Genomic DNA, 22,970 nt, shown 5'->3' on the forward strand with positions numbered 1-22,970 from the left:
ACACACACACACACACACACACACACACACACAGCCCATCCTCCCAGATTGACCAGGGTCTCTCGGCTGCAAAAGGCTGAGGAGGTCAGGGGTTGTAGTTGGTGTCGTAGCGGGGTGCAGGGCCCTCCAGGACCCCAAGTCCCCTGCCCCCTCTGGGCTCTGCCCCTCAGAAGCGCCTGTTTCCCTTGCAGCCGAGTACAGAACCTTGTGCCCGGGGGGCGAGGGCTTCCGGCCCAACCCCATCACCGTCATCCTGGAAGGTGAGTTCCTGGCAGACCGTCCGGCCACGTACCCGCTGCTCGACCTTCGTCTCACCCCAGCTTCACCCAAGTGCAGCCGCAGGGGCCCCAGCCCTTCCTGCCCGGAGGCCAGGCTGTGATACTAAACTGTTCTAGTTCGTGGTGATTGTTTTTTAATCCACCCCTTCTTCCAGCTGTTGGTCTGTGGGCCCATCCGCCGTCCATCCGTCCACTCCTCCTTCCCCCACCATCCGTCCATCCGTCCATCTTGTCATCGACCTACTTGCTTCTTCAGGCACTACTTTTTCTATGCATCCATCCATCTTCCTATCCAGTGGTCCCCTACCCAGTGACCCATCCCTCCACGCACGCAACCATTCTTTTTTTAAAGTAAGCCCGACGTCCAAAGTGGGGCTTGAACTCATGTCCCTGAGATCAAGAGTCCATGCTCTACCAACCAGCCAGCCAGGCGCCCCCCATCCCTCCAGCCTTCTATGTACAGGGGTGATAAGATTGGAGAGGAGGAACCAGGGGATGGATGGATGGATGGATGGACAGATGGACGGATGGACGGACGGACTAGGAAATGAAGAGAAAGGGGATGAACTCAGGGTGACACTGGCCCAAAACAGTTTAGGTGAAGCCTCCAAGATCAGCCCTGGCCTGAACCCTCCAGAGAGCCAACGGCTCTCAGGTATTCTCGAAAAAGCAGGTCGGCTCTCCTTGGGCCCCCCGGAGAGCCCAGGGCAGGGCATCGGCGTCCCCAGAGGCCTCTGCTTGGGCTTCGCTTCCAAGCACGGCTCCCTCACTCCCCGACAGACATTGACGAGTGCCAGGAGCTGCCTGGGCTGTGCCAGGGGGGCGACTGTGGCAACACGTTTGGCAGCTTTGGGTGCACATGCCCCCCTGGCTACCACCTCAATGGGGACACTCGCACCTGTGAGGGTGAGTATGCGCCCCACCCCTGGCCTTCCTACCTAGCTGCACATCTGTCCTCGGGTGCTGGGTCCTGAAATGCCCCTAGGGGCCAGCTCACCTGCCTTGCTGCTGGTAGCGGGGTGGGGGGGCATCGGAAGGGCGGGGAAGGCTTCCTGGGATCCTTCTAGGTGCTCTCTGCTCTGCTGCCTCCCTCTGACTTCCTACCCACTCAGAAACGGCCTGGGTTTGCTATAGCAGCGATGCCCTGCCTCCTTGGGGCAAAAGCTGACGGAGGCCCAGTGCTGGGAGTGGGAAGGGACAGATGCAGAGGGAGTAGCCACACTGTTCCTTCAAGCAGTGCCTCGCCTGCCTCCTTCCTGCTCTGCTAAGTGCATCCTAGTAACAGCCAGCAGGTACCTGGAGTCTGTGCGTGTCACCCCCGCACCGAGCATCTGCCGTTGTCATCTGCTCATTCACCACAGCAGCCCCAGGAGGGCGTGTTCCTTTTATGATCCCATTTTTCAGATGCAGAAACTAAGGCTCAGGGAGATAAGTGACTTGCCCAGACGCACCAGCTAGTAAGTGAGGGAAACCCAAATATCCTGGTCCTTGAGTCTGAGCTCTTCCAATACAGTATACCAAGTCTGTCTGTCCATCCACCCATCCGTCCGTCTGCCCATCTACCTATTCACCCATCCTTCCCTCTGTGTATCCACCCATCCGTCCACCCATCCACCAATTCATTCTGTCTCTCCGTTTCAACAATATTGAGTGGACCCTACATGCAGCCAGACACCAACACCAGCGCACAAGGACAGGACATGTATCTTCTTTCTCAGAGCAGTGCTGTTTAGAAACTCAAGGAAATGGGGAAGGAAGGGAGAAATCTAAGATCAACGCACCGATTTCCATTGTACATGGAGGTGGAAGCTGTCACACCTTCAAGAATCAGAACCCAGATACTTGAAATACACTTCATTCCTCTCTACCTCCCGCGTCCCTTAGGATATCAAGGGAGAAAGAGAAATGCCCCGGGTAGCTTGCCTGGGTCGTTCAGTCAGTTAAATGTTTGCCTTTGGCTCGGGTTATGATCTCAGGGTCCTGGCATGGAGTCACGCACCAGGCTCCCTGCTCAGCAGGAAGTTTGCTTCTCCCTCTCCCTCTTCCTCTGCCCCTCCCCCTACTCATACTCTCTCTCTCGCTCTCTCAAATAAATAAATAAAATATATTTTTTTAAGTTCTTATCAAAAAATAACGATCACAGGGCCAGCAGACTTGACCCTGAATGTTGACCTTGGATGTGCAGCCTTGCAGGACTAGCAGTGTGCTTGAGGGCTGCAGTCCTCTCAGCCCTTCCCAGCAGTCAGACTCAAAGGATGGGACTTGTGCAGTAGCACAGGAAGGTCCTCCGAAGGGCCCACACTTGGCTTAATGCTTTGCTCTTGCCATCTTGAAATTCTTCATGAGAATTTCTTGAGAATTCTTCATTCTGTCTCCAACAAGGAAGCCCTGGTCTTCATTTTGCCTTGGGCATGTTCTGTAGCTGTAGCTGGTCCTTGTCGAATGTAGGTCTCACTCCTGGAATTGCTGGGTTGTATGGTGATTCTGTTGACTCTTCTGTTTTGGGTGAGGAATTGCCAAACTGTTTTCTGCAGTAGCTAAGCATTTTACGTGCTCACCAGCAATGTGCAAGGGTCCCAGTTTCCTCACATCCTCATCAACACTGGTATTTTCCGTTGCTCAGAGTTATACTGTCTAGGGGGTGTGAAGTGGCATCTCATTGTGGTTTTGATCTGCAGTCCCCTGATGACTAATGGCTAATGAGCATCTTTTCATGTGCTTGTTAGTCATTCATATATCTTTGGAGTAGTATCTGTTCACGCCTTCTGCCCATTTTTACATAGGGTTGTTTGTCTTTTTGTTGTTGAATTGTGAGAGCTCTTTATATATTCTGGGACCTGGGTGGCTCTATCTTCAGCTCAGGTCATGATCCCAGACTGGAGGCTGGGCTCAAGTTCTGCAGTGGGCAGGGAGCCTGCTTCTCCCTCTCCCTCTAGCCTTCCCCTCTGCTCGTGCTCATGCTCTCTCTCTCTCTCTCAAATAAATAAAATCTTTAAAAAAAAAAAAAGATCCTTATCAGACCTCTGACTTGCAAATAGTTTCTCCCATTCTGTAGTTGGCTTTTCACTTTCTTGATGGTGTCCTTTGATGCGCAACAGGCTTTAATTATGATGAGGCCCTATTTATCTGGGTTTTTTTCTTTCTTCCACAGCTGTGCATTTGGTGTTATCTAGAATCCATTGCCAAAAACAGGCAATGTCTTGCAGTTACGCCTTTTTCTAAGAGTTTTATCATTTTAGCTCTTATATCTAGGACCCCTACTTCTTGGGACTTAATTTTTGCATATGGTGTCAGGGAGGGATCCAGCTTCCTTCTTTTGCATGTGATTTCCAACTGTCCCCACACGCCTTGTGAAAGAGACTCATCTACCCCCCATTGAATGGTCTTGGCTCTCCTGAGCTCCCCTAAATCACATGACAAATGGTTAATTTCTGAACTTTCAGTTCTAGTCTATGGATTTATAGGTCTACCCTTGCGCCAGAGCCCCACTGTCCTGATTACAGGAGCTTTGTAAGTTTCAAAATTAGGACATGTGAACCCTCCCAACTTTATTTTTACTTCTTCAAGATGGTTTTGGGTATCCCCTGCAATTCCATATGAATTCAGCGTAAGCTCTTCCATTTCGGCAGAAGTCATTGGGATTTCGAGGGGCTTGCATTGATACTGGAGATTGCTTCGGCAACTACTCCCCTCTCAATAGTGTCAAATCTTCTGACCCATGGACACGGGGTCTTCCCATTTCTGTAGGTCTTTTTAAAATTTTTCTTTTTGCGGTGATCTTTTGTAGTTTTCAGTGTTCAACTCGTGCACCTCTCTGGTGAAACGTATTCCTAGGTATTTAATTTTTTGGACGCGATTAGAAGCAGAATTTTCCAGAGTTTCCTCTTCGATTTCTCACTGACATGATACAGGAATAAGGTTGATACTTGTGTGTTGGTTTTATCTGCCGCAATTATATTGACCTCACGTGTTAATTAGCCCTAACAGGTTTTGTTCTGTGGATTTTTTTTGTAAAGATTTTTATTTATTTATTGGACAGAGAGAGATCACAAGTAGGCAGAGAGGCAGGCAGAGAGAGAGGAAGAGAAGCAGGCTCCCCGCTGAGCAGAGAGCCCGATGCGGGGCTCGATCCCAGGACCCTGGGATCATGACCTGAGCCGAAGGCAGAGACTTAACCCACTGAGCCACCCAGGTGCCCCAATTCTGTGGATTTTTTTTAAAGACTTTGTTGTTTTTAAGTCATCTCTACACCCCATGTGGGACTCGAACTCACAACCCCAAGATCAGGCATCACCCGCTCTACCCACGGACCCAGCCAGGGGCTCCTTTGTCTTGTGCATCCTTTAGGCTATCTTATACATCACATTCCATGGTTGTGAGTTTTCGCCTGGATTCCAGAGTTCTGCAAAAGTTGATTTCATCAGCTTTTGCCAGCTCAGTAGATTTTGTGGAGGAACGGGGGCTGGCGTTCCTCACTCGTTCTCGCCCTCTTTGAGGACGCCACTCCTAGCGTGCTGGTATTTCCACCGCCTGTTTTTGCACAGCCTACTAGCTAAGAATGCTTTTTACATTCTTTAAATGATTGGAGAAAATCAAGAGAAGAATAGTATTTTGCAGTATGTGAAAAGTACATGAAATTCACATGTCAAGTTTCAAAAATCGAGTGTTATTGGAACGCGGGCATGCTGATATCCCTCCCTCCCTTTCTTTCCTTTTTTCTTTCGATTTTATTTCTTTATTTGAGAGAGCGCTAGCAGGGGGTCGGAGGGGAAAGCAGGCTCCTCAGTGAGCAGAGAGCCCGATGCAGGGCTCGATTCCAGGACCCTGGATCAGAACCTGAGTCGAGGCAGACATTCAACCAACTGAGCCACCCAGGCACCCTGCCATGCTGATTTCTTTACCTATTATCTGTGGCTCTTCTCATACCGCAGGTGTAGAGTGAATGGGTGTCAGAGACCGCTGTTTGGCTTGCAAAACAAAAAAGTTTACTCTCTGCTTTTTGAAAAAGCTGCTGCTCCTGGATTAGAAAACTGATCAGACTGAGAGTCCTTTTTTTCCAAAAATACTTGATGCATGCATGGGGTGCTTGTTTCCTGTCACCTCTCATTAGGAAGCACACGGCTGCCCCATTCTTGGTGATCGTGTAATTGACTCATGGGCTCAGGTGTTATTATTTTCATACTAGCTTAATTGAAGTGAGAGCACAGTAATTTCCCCCCTCCTCCACTTACTGCCATATTGGGTCTCCCCCTATCACTAAGATACCTGCACCAGTTAAGCTAATCTTGAAACCAAGTTCAAGCCCATGATGAAGTGGCTCCATCAGATCCAGATCCGGGGTGGGGTTATATAAACAGCTCCCGGATGCTCCCCCTCCCTCCCCTGCAGACATCGACGAATGCTCTGAACACTCGGACATCTGTGGCCCCGGTACCTGCTACAACACCCTGGGGAACTATACCTGTGTCTGCCCCGTGGAGTACCTGCAAGTCAATGGTGGCAACAACTGCATGGGTATAAAATGTGATGACTGGGGAGACTAGATAGTTGTGGGAAAAGCACTTGGGTGTGGGAGGGACTTCTTGGAGTCTCCATGCTTTGAAAGAGTGCACAGAGGTGTGTTTAGGGGAATAGAGAGATGGAGGGTGAGTGTATGAGTGGCTGGTCAGCAGCAGAGAAGAAGATGCAGGACTTAGGGGCTCAGGGCTGCCATGTACGGTGGTTCAGGTTGTGCACTGCCCCAAAAAACTAGACTATAAATGGCACCTCATGTGTCTTGGGGGAGAGACATCAAGCCAGTGATTTTCAAATGGATCCATGAATGAGTTCTCAGCTCTCTGGCTCTCTCTTCCTCTGGCTTGGTTATCTTTCATCCACACCCCTCTTCCTAACCCAACTGCAGACATGAGGAAGAGCATCTGCTTCCGGCACTATAATGGCACGTGTGGAAATGAGCTGGCCTTTAACGTTACCCGGAAGATGTGCTGCTGCTCGTACAACATTGGCCGGGCCTGGAACAGACCCTGCGAGGCCTGCCCCACTCCTGCCAGCTGTGAGTACCCTCCCCCCCCTTCCTTCCAGCTTGGTCCTTGTTAGTGCAATATTTAAGGAGGCACACCCTGCTTAGGGCGCCCAGATTAGCCCTCATCCTACATTACTCTGATGAGGGCTGAAGAGTTTCAGTTATGCCCTAGTTGGTGTATGGAAATCCTCACTCTTAGGGTGAGCAAAGCATCCTTCCTTCTGCTTTGCACATTTGGGGAATTCAGAATGGGTCAGTGAAGCCTATGTTTGTGGTAAAGATCCTTGAGCAGGGGAAGGGGCAGACTCAGGGAAGCTCTGGTGAGGACTGCTAAAATGTTGGTTGCAATGAAGAAGGGGGTTCCGCGCGGGGAACAGCATGAGCAAAGGCCTGGAGGCAGCATTGAGCCCCCGACCACGCGAGCAGCTGGAGTGAGAGCTAACAGAATGATCTGGCAGCTGGCCCAGGTATCAGAAAGAGCCGAAAGAGGAGGGCAGTGAAAGTGGGCAATGAGGAGGTTAAAGCATTAGTTCTGGGGGCTGAATGTGTCCCCCAGATTCATATGTTCCAGCCCAGATCTCCAGTGCGGTGGTGTTAGGAGGTGAGGCCTGGGGGAGGGGATTAGGTCCTGCAGGGGGAGTCCTCCTGAATGGGGTGAGCAGACAGGGAAAGCAGATGATCTCCACCACATGAAGACAGAGTGGGGAAACAGCCAGTGTGAACCAGGAGGTGGCTCTCACCAGACTCCGAATTCTTGGACTCCCAGCCTCCAGAACTGTCCGAAATACATGTCTGCTGCTTTGGCAAACCCCCACCCCCAACCGCCGCCACCAGCACCACGCAGCCCACACTGGCTAAGACAGGTGGTTTCCTAGGGCTGCAGCAACCAATGACCACAGACTTTGTGGCTTAAAAAACCCAGAAATTCATTTTCTCCCAGTTCTGAAGACTGGAAGTCAGAAGCCAAGGTGTCAGGTGTCGGAGGCGGCCATGCCCCCTCCAGACACCCTAGGTTCGAATCTGTCTTTGCTTCTTCCAGCTTCTGGGGGGCTCTGGGCATCCTTCGTGTCTGTCCCCAATCTCTGCTTTCACCCTCACATGGCTTCTTAGCTCCGAGGCTCTGGTGTCTCTTCTTTTCTTATAAGGCCACCAGGCTTTGCATTCTGGGCCCACTGTGATCCAGGATGACGACATATTTTTAAATTAAATTAAATTTAATTTATTTATTTGACAGAGAGAGAGAGAGATCATAAGCAGGCAGAGAGAGAAAGGGGGAAGCAGGCTCCCCACTGAGCAGAGAGCCTGATGCGGGCCTCGATCCCAGGACCTTGAGATCATGACCTGAGCCGAAGGCAGAGGCTTAACCACTGAGCCACCCCCAGGATGGCCTCACCTTATCTTGATTCCATCTGCAAGGACCCTGTTTCCCAAACAGTCACACTCAGGGGTTCTGGGTGGACACGAACTTGGGGGACAGTGAGTGTCCGTCCAGGGCAGGGCGATGGAGAGGGGATGGTTACAGGGCACTTCTGGGAAAGTGCACATGTTCCAGGTTCTAGGAAACAAGATTGGGCAGACCCAGGCTTGTGCAGGCTGCGGGGGAAGAAGCTGCAAATTGCCAGCTCTGGTCAGGAGATTGTCAAGACAGATCAAAAGTCACCCTTAAGGGCGCCTGGGTGGCTCAGTGGGTTAAGCCGCTGCCTTCGGCTCAGGTCATGATCTCAGGGTCCTGGGATCGAGTCCCGCATCGGGCTCCCTGCTCAGCAGAGAGCCTGCTTCCCTCTCTCTCTCTCTGCCTGCCTCTCTGCCTACTTGTGATCTCTCTCTGTCAAATAAATAAATAAAATCTTTAAAAAAAAAAAAAAAAAAAAGTCACCCTTAAGTTGGATGCTGGGACTTGGGTATCTACCTGGATCTCACGCACCTGAAACTGAGCTGCAGGTAGATTCTGACAAGGCAGGAGTCCACGCCAGCCAGGGGTCCATTCTTATCACGATGCAGATGGAAGAGTGAGTGGGAGCCAGGGTAGGCCCCCGGTGAAAGGTGACAAGGGGACACTGCGCTGTCCCGGTGGGGGCGGGGGGGAGAGGAACCCAAGGACAGTGCCATCAGCTGTCCGGTGCCAGCACGGTGGGTGAGCAGGGAGACCCAGGGAGCCTTCCCTGTGGGCTGCCCTGAGTCCTCAAGGCTTTGCTAGGGAACAGCAAAGGGAACAGCATGTGCGAAGTTCTGATGGCACAGCAGAGTAGGGCATCTCCTGGTGTGTGATGAAATCAGTGTGATAGGAGGGCAGGAGTTACTGCTGGAGTCGCAGGGCCAGAGGGGAAGGTCTTGAGGTCCAAACTGAAGAGTCTACCTATTCTGGGGAGGACAGCGGGGCATGGGTGGCGGCCCTCGTGCAGGGAAGAGATGAGTGAGGCCACATTCTCTGCGTCTCTGTGTTGGAAGATCACACTGCCAGGTCGACGGCTGCCCGTTGTGCCGGTCAAAGCACAGGGAGGAAGAGGGACTAGTTATCGGGAGGCCAGCTGTGGGCTGGGCTGCAGGGGTTGGAGGAGGCAATGCAGGGGATCAGGAAGAGGAGGTGTCCTCCCTGGGAACCTGCAGCTCCAACATCCTCTGCCTCGTTCTCCTTTGCCCAGTGGCCTACCAGCTCCTGTGCGGACACCAGGCCCCCGGCTTCGTCATTGACATCCACACAGGGAAGCCCCTCGGTGAGTGACGGTGGCTCCCCGCCCAGAGCCCCAGTTTCCTCTGTCCCCAGAGCCCTGACCTCTCCCTTCCACGCACGCTCACCCCATGCTCCCGCACTTCCAACTCCCCAGACCAGGCCAAACACTACCCTTTATTTGAGAGGGAAAAAAAAGTATTTTTATCAAGTTGTTACTCATTTTTTAAAATTCTGATAAAACACAACACGATATTTACCATCTTAACCATTGTTTAGTGCACAGCTCAGGGACGTGAAGCACACATTGTCATGAAACCACCCCCACTCTGTGTCTCCAGAACTTTCCATTTGCCCAAACAGAGACTCTGTCCCCATGAAGCACGGACTCCCCAGCCCCTGCCCCAGCCCCAGCTCCCACCATCTCCTCTCTGTCTCTGGGGACAGGACGACTCCGGGGACTTCCTGGGAGTGGAGTCCTACAGGATGCGTCCTTCTGGGTCTGGCTTCTGTCCCTAAGGTTCCACAATGTCCCTAAGGCTCATCCATGTTGTCGCAGAGTCAGAACACTTCTGTTCTGACTACACAAGGTTCTGTACAGTCTAATCTCCACGGCCACATTTTAGCCATGCAGAGTCGAACTGACGAACCCATGTCCAGCCGTTTTCACCCCATGGAGGTGTCCTCCTTACTGAAACAGAACACGGCAGGTGCAGTGACTGGTGTCAAACCAAAGTCCCCTTCACACTCCCGCAGTTCCCATGCCGTATGGCCCCCGGGGGTTTCTAGATCCTTCTTCTTGCTTTTCAGTATACATAGTGGTCCCCACTGAAAACGTATGGCAATGTTTCCTGGGGAGTGAGAGATGTTATAATTCTAGAATGCCCTACATAGTGGTCAGCCACTCACCTTTTGTCAGCCAGCCACGAGTAGTGGAGCCCTGGGCAGGTTACTGCCTGCTGTGCGGCTCCTCTGGACCTGCTCTGTGGCATTCCGTGGGTGGACCCGTCCCCCTTCACGAGCCCGTCCCCCTGGATGGGCACTGGGTTCCCTTTTCCTACAGTTGACCCTTGAGCAGCACGAGGGGGAGGGGCATCAAAGCCAGTGCAGTCAAAACTCCATATGTAACGCTTGACTCCCCCATCGCCCAGCTAATAGTCTGCCTGACCGGAAGCCTTACCGATAGGGTAAATAGCAGATTAATGCTTATTTCGCACGTTGTGTGTATAATACGCTGCATTTCTATAATAAAGTAAGCCAGGGTCCAGAAAACCTTATTAAGAAAAGCAGGAGGAAAGTACTGCGTTTCTATAAAAACTAAACACTCCTGCATCAGTGGCCCCTTGTGGTTTGAACCTGCACTGTTTAAGCGACAACTGTATACGTAACAGCTTCAGTGGGATTTAACTCACATATCTCACACTTGGCCCAGCTCAAGTACAGTTCTGGGGTTCCCTGTGTCTTCACAGAGGGGTGCAGCCAGCACCAGGATCTAGGTTCAAATATCTTCATCACGCCAAAACAAAAAACCAAACAAACAAAAAACCCTCCCCGTGAGTGGTCACTCCCCGTTCTGTCCTCCCCCAGACCCTGGCATCCGCGGTTCTCTCTGTGCCTTTGGATTCCCTCTCGTGGGCATTTCACAGCCCTGGGGTTGTATGGTACAGATTCTCGCATCGGCTTCCCTCACTGAGCTGCATGCCCTCGAGGCATGCCATGTTGTGATCCCCCAGGAGGGACCGGCAGCCTTGCTGGGCCACAGCAGGTGGGTTTTCAGTCAGGAGACACACGCACCTCCTGCTCTTGGTCCCGCATCCTGCTCTCTCTCTGGTGGCAGAGGGATTTTGGCCACTGCAGAATCCTTGGTTCCGGGCTGAGGGGTGGGAGGAGGTGGCCAAACTGTGCGGGGTAGGGGGTGGGGGGCGCGAGCCGGGATGCTCCCTGGGGCTGGGCTGCCCCTGACAGCTGGCGCCCTCCCCAGACATCGACGAGTGTGGGGAGATCCCCGCCCTCTGCGCCGGGGGCATCTGCATCAACCAGATCGGGAGCTTCCGGTGCGAGTGCCCCGCCGGCTTCCGCTACAACGGCGTGCTGCTGGTCTGCGAAGGTGCCACCTGCCAGACCTCCCCAGCCCTGGGTGGGAGGCTGCTTCCCCACCGCGTGCGCTCCAGACGTGTCATTTAAGTGCCATAAGCCTCAGTTTCCCTTTCTGTAGAATGGGGCTCATGCCTGTCCAGGGGCCTCCATCCCACATCACCGCTCTCCTTCGGGTTCCTGCCCCTCCCAGAGGGAGTCCCCGCTCTGAAGCCTGGGGCAGGGTGCGGGGCTGGATTCCAGCAGGCAGGCCTCCTCCTGCACTCCTCCCCGTTGGCTGTGTTCCGCAGACAGGAACGAGTGTGCCGTCGGGGCGGGCCCCTGCCAGCAGAACGCCGACTGCGTCAATATCCCCGGCAGCTACCGCTGCGTGTGTGCCCGAGGGTACAAGCTGTCACCCGGCGGGGCTTGCGTGGGTGAGCGGGGACCCCAGCAGGGTGCAGGATGGGGGCTGAGGGTATGGGGTATGGGACAAAGTGACCTGAGTAGGGCATGGTTCTACGGGCTGTGCCACGGGGTGGCAGGGATGCCGAGCACCTGTTAATGGGGTGGGGGGTGGGAGGTGGAACCGGAGCCTGGTGCTGGCAGCAGCTTGAATGGGGGGCTTCCCCGTCATGGTACATGAGGGCTCAGCAAACTCTGTGTGTGTGTGTGCGTGTACACATGCACGCATGCAGAGGAGGGGTTCTGGGGACCCCACACTGCCTGCCCTCCCCCAGGACGGAACGAGTGTCAGGAGATCCCAGACGTCTGTAGCCATGGTGACTGCATAGACACAGAGGGCAGCTACATGTGCCTCTGCCACCGCGGGTTCCGGGCCTCGGCGGACCAGACCCTGTGCACAGGTGAGAGTCCCTTCCCATTTCCTCCTGGAGAGCGAGGCCGCCAGGTGAGGCTGGGGTGGCGGCCACAAGTCCGCACCTCCCCTGGGGTGAGGTCGGCGCCATCATCCACCTGGTTCACAGACAAACCCAGCTTTGAGTCCCGGCACCTGAGAGCTTGGGTAAATGACTTATTCATGCCCCTGGGCCTCAGTTTGCAAAACGAGAGTGATAAATAGGTCCAGGAGCACTTTCGGCCATTACCCTCCAGGTGTCCCTGCCCGTCCACCTGGACGGGACTGGGTGCAGGGGAGGCGGGCTGGGTCCGGCCAGGCCCTCCCTCCCTGCGCTGCCCGATGCCGTGGTGAGCTGGATAGGGCTTGGGGGCTTTGCTCCGGCAGACGTCGACGAGTGTGACCGGCAGCCATGTGGAAACGGGACCTGCAAGAACATCATCGGCTCCTACAGCTGCCTCTGTTTCCCTGGCTTCGTGGCAACACACAGCGGAGATTGTGTGGGTGAGCCACCTGGGCTGGGGGGCAGCCCTCATTGCTCCCCCCACCCCGAAAAGTGGGTCCTTGGCTTCAGGGTCCCCCTCCGAAATAAAGGATCTGACCCCAGGGATCCCGTCAGGAAAACTACAAAATTTCCCCACAACTTCAAGATTTCCCGCACCTCTTCAACCATCGGGCCAGGGGGTCTCCCGCTAGAGTGTACGCTCAGCTTTGTGGAGGCAGGTGCACAGGACAGGGAGAACAGTGAAGACCCGGGTGATGGCTTATGGCTGAGTGCAGTGGTTAAAAGCATGCATTCCAGGGCCAAGCAGCATGAATCCAAATCCCAGCTTTGCTACCTGCCTGCTGTGTGACCCCAGACAAGTCAACTACCTCTCTGGGCTCCTGTTTCCTCCTGTGCAAAAAGGAGATTAATAGTAGTCCCTACCTATATTAATTGTAGACCAAATAGACTGTAATAACAACTATTACCAGAAATGAAGAGAGAACTCATATATTTGGGGGCAATTCTCTGAGAAGACATGACAACTGTAAAATCATATGCATCTAACAATAGAGCTTTAAAACATATGATGTAAAAATGGACAGAACCGAAAAAGAAATAGGTAAGCCCACAGTTATAGTTGTAGACTTCAACACTCCTCCCTGAGGAAGACGGGGGGACAAGGAAAAAAATCAGTAAGGTTAGGGAAGACCTGAACAACAATGTGAATCACCTAGACCTGCTCAGTATTTATAGAACATTCCAGAACACACATCCTTCTAAGTGCACATGGACATTTACCAGGACAGCCCATATTCTGGGCCATAAAACAAACCTTAACAAATTTAAAAGAATTAGGGTGCCTGAGTGGCTCAGTTGGTTAAGTGTTGGACACTCGTTTTTGGCTCAGGTCATAATCTCAGAGTCTTGAGATCGAGCCCTACATTAGGCTCCCCACTCCACGGGAAGTCTGCTTCTCTCCCTCTGCCCCTCCCCCAAACTCGTGTTCTATGCCTATCTCTCTCTCTCTCAGAATTAATAAATTTTTTAAAAAAACACTCAAATTTAAAAGAATTGAAGTCATACAAAGTAGGTCCTCAGAATATAAGTAAATTAAAGTAGAAATCAGTCACAGAAAGACATCCAGAGAAATCCCCGACTATTTGGAAATGAAACAGCATACTGCTAAAGGATCCTGAGATCAAGGGAGAAAGCATAAGGGGAATCAAAAAATATTTTGAATTAAATGAAAATGGAAACAAACAAAATTTGTGGGGTTCAGCTACTGGAGTACCCAGAGGCAAATTCATAGCATAGTGCTACGATATTGGGATCTGCCTCACCGGATAGTGGGAGATTAATATACAGAGCCTCACACATAAGTACAGGATCAACTAAAGTCACTACCCTCCACGTAACTTCCGTGTGGACAAAAGCACAAGGGAAGCTCAGGGTCCCTAGACTGTGGGTGACCCGTGCCTGCCCGTACCCCTTCTGCAGACACGGATGAGTGCACCACTCTGGTGGGGCAGGTGTGCCGATCTGGCCAGTGTGTTAACACAGCCGGCTCCTTCCACTGCCTCTGCCAGGATGGCTTCGAGCTCACAGCCGATGGGAGGAATTGCATCGGTGAGTCTGTCAGCCCCCTGCTCCCAGCTTACCTGCAGTTGGTACTTCCAAGCGATCATGGTTCCATTTCGTAATCAGGCATTTATCTCAAGGTATAAGAAGAAGAGGGGTGCCTGGGTGGCTCAGTTGGTTAGGCGACTGCCTTCGGCTCACGTCATGATCCCAGGGTTCTGGGATTGAACCCCACATGGGGCTCTCTGCTCAGTTTACAGTGAGGCTGACTTAAACAAGGTTCTAGATGGGTGCCACAGAAATCACAAAAGGGTCTGTATGTAGCTTAAGATCAGGAACCTTGCTTCTTCTTCCCTTGGATGCCATGTGGCTTCATGGGTATATAACGTTCACTTGAGGGCCGGGAGGGTCCTTCCCTGGCTGTGCCTGTCTTCCTGAGTCTTAGCCCTTCCCCTGGATCCAGGAGAACTTGTTCTGGGGCCCTTGGCCATCATGCAGTGACCATAGGAGCTGCTCCCTGTCCCCTGTCATGGGCTGGTGCTGGGACCCCTCCTCTTCCTCTCCACAGACACCAATGAGTGTTTCAGCCTCTCGGGAACTTGCCTGCCAGGCACTTGCCAGAACCTTGAGGGCTCGTTCCGCTGCATCTGTCCACGTGGCTTCCAGGTGCAGAGTGACCACTGTGTTGGTGAGTCCAGCCCCGCCTTCCGCTCTGGGGCCAAGGAGGCATGTCCGGGCCTCTGTTTTGCCATCTGTAAAATGGGAATGCCAGCTGGGGTCATGATGAGGGTGGAGGTGTACTTAGCACAGCACCCAACAGAGCTCCATACACAATTACTGTTACTAGGATCATTTTGGCCGCTTGGTCTAGGTTCTCTATCTGGGGCCCATAGGCTTCCTCATGAATCCTGTCAAACAGGCATGGGTGTGGGGTCACACTGCACATAGAACACCTTACTCGATGAGTGATGGTTGGTCTGGCCTGTCTGACCTGAGCTCCCCTGGTGTAATTGGCCAACTGGGTGAGTTTGTGCCACATTGGCTAATCTGGACCAGTCTAGCCTAAGCAGATGGGCTAGCCTGGCACAGGGTGGGCTAACCTCGATCGGGCTACCCTAGCAGTTACCCTGAGCAAACTTCCTCCAGTGTAAGTTAAGTTTATCCAACCTTGATTAGCTTTGTACAGAGTTAGTCTCTAAAGACGAACTTCTCCTGACTGTGATCCCTATCCTGGAGACACCTTCTAGGAAAGACACCCACCCCCACCCCAAAAGAGCCCAGCTGGTGTTCTGGCTCATGCTGAGTCCTGAGGGCCCCTGGCCTGCATTGGTCCCTGGACCCTCCCCAGCTGGGCCCCCACTCTGTCTGCCCCTTCTGGCAGCCAAGGCTGTCCTATGCTAGCAGAAGTCCTGCCTGCCCCCAATCAGCTTGTGTCCCGCCCCTTTAGACATTGACGAGTGCTTGGAGGAGCCCAACCTCTGCCTCTTTGGCACCTGTACCAACAGCCCTGGGAGCTTCCAGTGCCTCTGCCCACCTGGCTTTGTCCTCTCTGACAATGGGCACCGTTGCTTTGGTGAGTCTGTGGCCTGAAAAGCATGCAGGGCTTGGAGAAGAGCTGGAAGGGAGGGAGAGGGGGGCTGGTCAGCCAGAAAAGGGGGCTGCAGTTTCTGTGTGGATCTCGGATCTCCCGGAGCCCTACCTGGACAGAGGTGCTCTCTGTATGGGTGAGGTTATTCGAGTCCAGACAACCTGTTGACCAGACAAGTCGCTTCTGCGAAGGGCTATCCTGGTGCAGGCTGGGCTAACCTGGTCTCCTGGGCTTTGGTCGTCCTGTGGTGGCTGCGGTTGCCCTACCTGGGCTGGCTTCATCTCAGCTAGCCTAGCCCTGTCCCATGGGGGCTAGCCTCAGCCAGTCCGAGCCAGCCTCTTCTTCTCTCCCAGGTTAGGGGCAACAAGGGGGTGGGCCGGGCAACTCGACCCGTGTTTGTTGTTCGGATCCCAACGTGGCCTGGAGGATTCTCGAGTTGAGGAGAATCTAGAGCTGAGGACTGGGGGGAGGGGCGGTCCACGACAAGGATTTGGGGTCTCCAGTTCCAGGTCCTCTGGCTCGCCAGAATCACTTTGTCTCTCCAAGAAGGGGCCTCTGAGCCAAGAACAAGTGTGGCTGAGTTTGCTCTCCTTGGCAAGGGGGCACCCCTACAGCTGTGGAGGTGGGGTGTGCCTGGAAGGAATCCCCAGTGGTCCAGGGGCCAGCCCTCATTGGCCCATGGTGGGTCACGTGTCCATCTCCGAGCCAATCACCACGGTCAGGGGTCTGTGGGGTCCTGATTGGCCGCTGGCAGGGTCGGGTAGGCGGTTCTCTGGACCCGGCTGCGAGCCGGGCATCGCCGATGACCCTTCCAATGCTTGCCTGGGCATCACCCCACAGACACGCGGCGGAGCTTCTGCTTCACCCATTTTGAGGCTGGGACGTGTTCTGTGGCCAAAGCTTTCAACACCACCAAGGCCCGGTGCTGTTGCAGCCAGAGGCCTGGCGAGGGCTGGAACGACCCCTGCGAGCTGTGTCCTCAGGAGGGCAGCGGTGAGCGCCCCGCCCTGTCCAGTGTCCGTCTGCCTGCCCGCAGCCGCTCAGGGGGCTCCTGGGGGCGGCCCCGGCCCCCGACCCTCACCCCCTTCCCCTCTTGGTGTCCAGCTGCCTTTCAGGAGCTCTGCCCCTTTGGCCACGGGGCGGTCCCAGGCCCGGATGACTCTCGGGAAGGTGAGCCCCTCGCCCACGTGCTAAGGGCCCCTCCTCCGCCGCCCGCCTCTGTCTGAGCTCTGCCCCTGTTCCCAAGTCTCAGGCTCCCTCCTCGACCAGTGGGTGGCCCCGGGGGCGAGGGAGAGCGCTGGGAAGTGACAGACGCCGTGCGGGCACCCCCTGCCGCCCGCAGACGTGAACGAGTGTGCGGAGAGCCCCGGAGTCTGCACCAACGGCGTCTGCGTCAACACCGACGGCTCGTTCCGCTGCGAGTGCCCCTTTGGCTACAGCCTGGACTTCACAGGCATCCGCTGTGTGGGTGCGTGACCAGCCCGCAACCCCTGGGAGGAAGGAGTAGGGTGGGCAGGGCAGGCGCCACCCAAGGCAGGATCCTGTCCCTCAACCCCTGTCACTCTCTCCGCCCGCTGGACCCTCCTCCCTGTGGTTCACTCCCTCATCTCCTGGCGCACTCTGGCCAGCACCCTGCGCTTGCCTGACCTGCATCCCGCCCCGAGACCAGACCTGGCCCTGTGTAGCCTGCAGAGGTCGGTTGCGGAGGGATGGGCCCTGACCGCCCCCTTCCGCACCCCCAGACACAGACGAGTGCTCCGTGGGGCACCCCTGCGGTGAAGGCACCTGCACTAACGTCATCGGAGGCTTTGAATGTGCCTGCGCTGAGGGCTTTGAGCCTGGCCCCATGATGACCTGTGAGGGTACGACCCTGTCCGTCCAGGAGCTGGGCTGTGTGACGGAGGGCGCCCCTGGGGGCGGGGGCGTGGACTCCACAAGCCTACCCTGCCCAGCCGGCGCCTGCACTGGCCTCCGCAGACGTGGACGAGTGCTCCCTGAACCCCCTGCTCTGCGCCTTCCGGTGCCGCAACACCGAGGGCTCCTACGTGTGCACCTGCCCGGCCGGCTACGCCCTGCGGGAGGACGGAGCCATGTGCCGAGGTGGGACCGGCTGGGGTGGTGGTGGGGGCTCGCTGGGTCACGGTCCTGGAGAAGACAGGGAGTTGAGAGCCTGGGCCTCCCCAGGGTGACATGAAGAGAGGGGAGCCCTGGGGCACGTGGGGTGCTATGGGGGCTCTTCTGTGAGCGGCGCCTCTGTTGTGGCAATGGGGTCCCGAGTCCCACAGGTCAGTGGCTGTGGTGGTCTGTCTAGAGCTGAGTAGGACAGTGAGGACAGCAGCTGTGCCCCCCAGGGAAGGCGTGGCAATGTTTGGAGACAGTTTCTGTTGTCCCAGTTGGGTGTTGGGCAACAGGCATGGAGTGGCCAGGGACGCTGGTCAGTAGACCACAGAGCTTGGAATGGCTGTCCATCACAAGGGGCTCTCCTGTCCCCAGTGTCCTCAGTGTCAGAGCCGAGAAGCTCTGGGCTGGGACTTGGGGCCTTCAGGCCTCCTTCAGGGTCAGGGCTCCACGGGCTGTGGTGAAGGCCAGAGAGACTCCCAGACTCAGATATGGGCACGGGGTGCAGGCAGGGGTTTGCTCTTGACCCCTCGGCTTCTCCAGAGGCCTGGGCACAGGGCAGTGCTGCATGAACCTCACTCTTGCCCTGCCTGGGGCTCCCAGAGCGGGGTGGGATCCAGGCCCCCACAGCCTGGGGCCAGGCCACAGTGCGCCTGACCTTGGCCGCTCTCTGTCCCTGGTTACCGGCAGATGTGGATGAGTGTGCGGATGGCCAGCAGGCCTGCCACGAGCGGGGCATGCTGTGTAAAAACCTCATCGGCACCTTCACCTGCGTCTGCCCCCCAGGCCTGCGGCCTCAGCCCAGCCCCGGGGAGGGCTGCACAGGTATGGGGGCGCTTTGGGGGTGCAGGGACACCCCTGGGGGGAGAGAAATCAAAGCAAGAGAATGTGGCAGGAGGAGACTCCAGGGTGAGGGGAGGCTGGCCTGGGGGGCTCTGGCCTCCCCGGCGGCCTGCCTCATCCCCCCCACCGCAGATGAGGACGAATGTCGTGCTCAGCCCAGCCTGTGCGCCAATGGCCGCTGTGTCAACACCGAGGGCAGCTTCCGGTGTGACTGCGACCAGGGTTTCCGCCTCAGCCCCGCTGGCACCGAATGTCATGGTGAGTGTGGTCCGGCACAACGGACATGGCCACCCCCACGTGGCGCTGCTGCCTGGGGTCTCCCCAAGCCGGTGCCCTCAACACAGATCACCCCAGAGCCAGCTCAGCCCTCTTGCCTCCCAGACTCCGACTCAGAGATGCTCTGGCACCGGGCTGGGCCGCACGCCAGCTCCCTGCAGTCACCAGCAGCCTGCTCTTCCTCACCCACCCCAGTCCCCAGTCTGTCCCCTCCACGTCATTCATCTGCTCTGTCCCCACTGTCTGTCCTGCGTACTTATGCGGGCCTCCTCCCCAGTGTTCCCTGGCCTCCGTGCTGCCCTTGCCCCTCCATGCTCTCCGTGGCTGGGAGATGCCACCCTCTGACCTTGGGAAGCTGCCCTCTCTGCAGCCGCAGGAATCTCTCTGGCCCTGTGGGTCTGCTGCTTCTGCTGTGGTCCTGGCCCACAGAGGGCATCTAATGGGGCTGGAATACGGTGGTTTGAAGGGTTTCACCCCGTGCCCACACACAGCATGCCAGACACATCTGGGATCCTTGCTAGACTCTCAGGGCTGCCGGACGCCCCAGGTAAGGGGCCCCCCGGATGGCACGGTTCTCCTGCCCACCACCTCCACCTGTTTTCCGCAGACGTCCGGCAGGGGCCCTGCTTCTCCGAGGTGCTGCAGGCCGTGTGCCAGGCTCCATCAAGCAGCGGTGAGGCCGTCACGAGGGCCCAGTGCTGCTGCGGGGGCGGCCGGGGATGGGGGCCCCACTGTGAGCTCTGTCCCCTGCCGGGCACCTCTGCCCACAGGACCCTGTGTCCCCATGGCTCTGGCTACACCGCTGAAGGCCAAGGTGGGTGGCGAGTTTGTTCATGGTCAGGTCTGTGTCCTAGAGGGAGCTGGGGTGTGTGAGTCAGTGTGTACCAGGGCCCGTTCTCACCTCTCTGTGCTGGCTCTCTGTGCTGGCTGGTGTGCAAGCCAGTGTGAACCGGGGCCTGTTCTCACCGTGTGCATCTCTGTGCTGGCTGGTGTGCGAGCCAGTGTGCACTGGGGCTTGTTCGTTGCTGTGTGCGTGTGTGAACTGAGTTGAAAGGGTGAGCAGGTGTGTGTTCTTTGTTCTCTGTGGACTCGTGAATGAGCCTGCAGAAGTGTGAGCTGGTGTGCCTTCCCCTTGTGAGCAAGCTCGGTCATGAGGGTGTCTCTGTGTGTCCTTGAGTGTGTGAGCGTGTTAGTGAGCAGGTGAGTGTGCCAGTGAGGGGAGGAACTGGGTGTGTCTTGTGTGTGCTGGCTGCATGAGGAGAAGGTACCAGAAGGTGGCTGAGTGGGACCGAGCCCATCCGTGTGGTTTGGAGTCTAGCAAGCGTCCGCAAGGGTAGGTGCGTGTGTGAGTGTGAGTGTGTCTCTGCACGAGTGTGTCCCTTCCAGTGTGTCAGTGAGGGTGAGACTAGTCATCCCAAGGAAGTAGCCGTGACACCAGGGGCTGAGGAGGAAGTGCCTTTGTGAGGGTATGTCTGGGGGGACAGGGGAGCCCCTGAGGGTGTAGCCTTGTGAGTCTGCAGGAGCGTCAGCGTGTGGCTGGTGTGCAGTGTGTGCGCGTCTGTGCTTCCGTGTTCGCGTGTGGGTGCCCTGGTGAGGCGGTGGGGAGAGTGTGTCCCCGCCAGGTGTTCTCAGTGTGTGGAAGGAGCTTCGTGAGTGTGTCCTGCTGGCAGAGGTACCACTCACAGCCCAAGGGTGGGGTCTCCGGGGTCAGGGAGGGGACATAGAGGCTGGCATGGCCCCAGGGAGAGGGCTGGCGGACACAAGGGCGGAGCTGTGCCCCAGTGACCCCAGACGGCCAGTGCAGCAGAGCCCTGCGTGTCCCCCAGATGTGGACGAGTGCCGCATGCTCGCTCACCTGTGCCCCCACGGCGAGTGCATCAACAGCCTTGGCTCCTTCCGCTGTCGCTGCCAGATTGGCTATACGCCAGATGCTGCTGCCACGGCCTGTCTGGGTGAGCCTCCCCACCCCCACCCTGGCCCTGCCTCCCCACCCCCACCCCGGCCCCCTTTTGCGCAGCACCTAGCCGGTGCTTCTGGCCTGAACCGGAAGCAGTTCCCTGCCCTGATCACTTTCCTTGTGGTGGTTTGTGCATCCTGAGATTTTAGCAGATGTTCACCTAAGTCAAGGATCAGCAAACTCCAGCTCAAGGGACTAGTCCGGCCCTCCACTTTATTTGTTAATAAATTTTTATTGGCACCCAGCCGCGCCTATTTGTTTTCCTTCGCTCTGTGGCTGCTTTCCCACCGCAAGGGCAGAGTTGAGTAGCTGGAACTGAAACCATGTGGTTTGCAAAGCCAAACATGTCTGTTCTCTGGCTTTTCGTGGAAAAAGGGCCAATTCCTTATGTAAGCCCATAGAGTCTGGTTGGTTAGAGCCTGAGTGGAGACCCCGGGACCCTGAGTCTCTGGGAACATCTGTCTGACCCCCTGCCGACCCTCTAGATATAGATGAGTGTGGCCAGGCCCCCACACCGTGTGCCTTCCTCTGCAAAAACACCGAGGGCAGCTTCCTGTGCGCCTGCCCCCGAGGCTACCAGCTGGAGGAGGACGGCAGGACCTGCAGAGGTGACGTCCCCCCCAGGCCCTGTGGGCGCCATCCCCAGTCCCCCTGGGATGCCCCGGGTGTGTCCCCGGCCACTCATCCCCTCCCCACTGCGTGGCATTGGACGCCAACCCTGGGGTCTTTCCCCTGGGAAGCCCCCAGCCCCAGGGGTCCCTGCTCTGAGCCCGCGGGGACCGTCTATGCCGCAGACCTGGACGAGTGCTCCTCCAGGCAACACAACTGCCAGTTCTTCTGCGCCAACACTGTCGGCTCCTTCACCTGCCGCTGTCCCCCTGGCTTCACCCGGCACCACCAGGCCTGCCTTGGTGAGTCGTGCCCCCCCCCACCCCCGGCTGATGCAAAGCACCAACCTTTGCTCATTTCCCAAATACATAACGAGCGCTGAGTGTGTGCCAGACATCACGGACACAGGTGATCGGAACAAAGTCCGCACTCTGTGGGTGCTCAGACCCCGGTGGCAGTCTCCTTCCTCACCCTAGGGACGTGGGAGGCCTGCTCTGAGGAATCCCTCTGACTTTGACCCAGCACACTTACCTTTGCCCTGACCAGTCCCTGCTGGGTCTCTCTCCTAGAGCTCCCCAGGGTGCTCCCAAAACCCCAGGGGCTCACAGGACCCAGAGGGGAAGTCGGTTCACAGCTTTGGCTGCGGGGGCATCAGCCACTCCCATCACTTTTGAGTGTCTTGTGGCTTGAAAGAATGAGACCCCCTCTGAGGGCCAAAGTCAGCCGTGGGTGGCCCTATTCAGGCTCCCACTAATGCATTCAGACAGCACCTACTGAGACCTCCCGTGTACCAGGCAGTGCTCTAGCCCAGAGGGATGCCCACTCCAATCCCCTCCGTCAGGCCCAGCCCCCTACTTGATTTTGTTAACAAAGTTTTATTGGCACACAGCCACACCCTTCCATTTACATATGGCTGCTTTGGAGGTCCAACAGCAGAGCCCAAGCCAAGAGGTTGCAACAAAGTCACACAGATTTTTCCCAGCTGTCCCTTTGCGGAAGGGATTTGCCTAGCCCTGGCCTAAACCCTGAGGGCACAGCAGTGAACCCAAGAGGCCAGCCCACTGTTGTCACAGTCCCAGCCCTTCAAAAGGGACATTTGTACAAGGGGCTGAAGGAGGTACCAGAGTGAGTCGTGCCCCCACCCGGGGCCGAGCCTTCTGAGCCTGGAAACAAGATGCGTTTCTCGTGCTCTGCACGGTTATTTTCCCCGTCTCTGAAGAGCACGTCCAACGTGGCGTTTGTATGTGGGGAGCTCTAGGCAGGTCCGCACGCGGGGACCCCTGAGCCAACACACATGCCCATACACCGGGGAAGCTCATGTGGGACTCCTCTCCCACGGATTGAGGGCTCCAGACCATTCCTCTCCCACATCTGTGTAGCCTGCGCTCCTCGTGGGAGGTCTTAGGCTAGCTAGGTCAGGGATTGCCACACTTTTTCTTTTCTTTTTTTTAAGATTTTATTTATTTATTTGACAGACAGAGATCACAAGTAGGCAGAAAGGCAGGCGGGGAGGTGGGGGAAGCAGGCTCCCTGCCGAGCAGAGAGCCCGATGCAGGGCTCGATTCCAGGACCCTGGGATCATGACCTGAGCCAAAGGCAGAGGCTTTAACCCACTGA

General features: G+C 56.1%; 1 protein-coding gene across 14 annotated transcripts in view; it reads left to right on the top strand.

Moving 5' to 3' along the window:
* Positions 1 to 22,970, top strand: part of FBN3 (fibrillin 3) — a 55,013-nt gene that overhangs the window by 26,407 nt on the left and 5,636 nt on the right. For 11 of the 14 annotated variants that reach the window (XM_032309035.1, XM_032309033.1, XM_032309039.1 and 8 more), the window contains 23 exons: positions 192 to 260; positions 1,059 to 1,184; positions 5,667 to 5,792; positions 6,181 to 6,330; positions 8,943 to 9,014; positions 10,950 to 11,075; positions 11,353 to 11,478; positions 11,782 to 11,907; positions 12,285 to 12,401; positions 13,882 to 14,010; positions 14,531 to 14,650; positions 15,410 to 15,535; positions 16,391 to 16,543; positions 16,655 to 16,720; positions 16,893 to 17,018; positions 17,293 to 17,412; positions 17,528 to 17,650; positions 18,359 to 18,493; positions 18,644 to 18,769; positions 19,395 to 19,601; positions 20,614 to 20,739; positions 21,230 to 21,352; positions 21,539 to 21,655. In XM_032309035.1, the coding sequence (XP_032164926.1) occupies positions 192 to 260; positions 1,059 to 1,184; positions 5,667 to 5,792; positions 6,181 to 6,330; positions 8,943 to 9,014; positions 10,950 to 11,075; positions 11,353 to 11,478; positions 11,782 to 11,907; positions 12,285 to 12,401; positions 13,882 to 14,010; positions 14,531 to 14,650; positions 15,410 to 15,535; positions 16,391 to 16,543; positions 16,655 to 16,720; positions 16,893 to 17,018; positions 17,293 to 17,412; positions 17,528 to 17,650; positions 18,359 to 18,493; positions 18,644 to 18,769; positions 19,395 to 19,601; positions 20,614 to 20,739; positions 21,230 to 21,352; positions 21,539 to 21,655 (2,835 nt within the window). Of the gene's footprint in view, positions 1 to 191; positions 261 to 1,058; positions 1,185 to 5,666; positions 5,793 to 6,180; positions 6,331 to 8,942; positions 9,015 to 10,949; positions 11,076 to 11,352; positions 11,479 to 11,781; positions 11,908 to 12,284; positions 12,402 to 13,881; positions 14,011 to 14,530; positions 14,651 to 15,409; positions 15,536 to 16,390; positions 16,544 to 16,654; positions 16,721 to 16,892; positions 17,019 to 17,292; positions 17,413 to 17,527; positions 17,651 to 18,358; positions 18,494 to 18,643; positions 18,770 to 19,394; positions 19,602 to 20,613; positions 20,740 to 21,229; positions 21,353 to 21,538; positions 21,656 to 22,970 lie in introns of those variants that run through there. The other 3 variants (XM_032309029.1, XM_032309059.1, XM_032309078.1) reach the window with 3 other exon arrangements.

The sequence above is a fragment of the Mustela erminea genome, chromosome 1 (assembly GCF_009829155.1).
Source record: "Mustela erminea isolate mMusErm1 chromosome 1, mMusErm1.Pri, whole genome shotgun sequence".
Taxonomy (NCBI): Eukaryota; Metazoa; Chordata; class Mammalia; order Carnivora; family Mustelidae; genus Mustela; species Mustela erminea.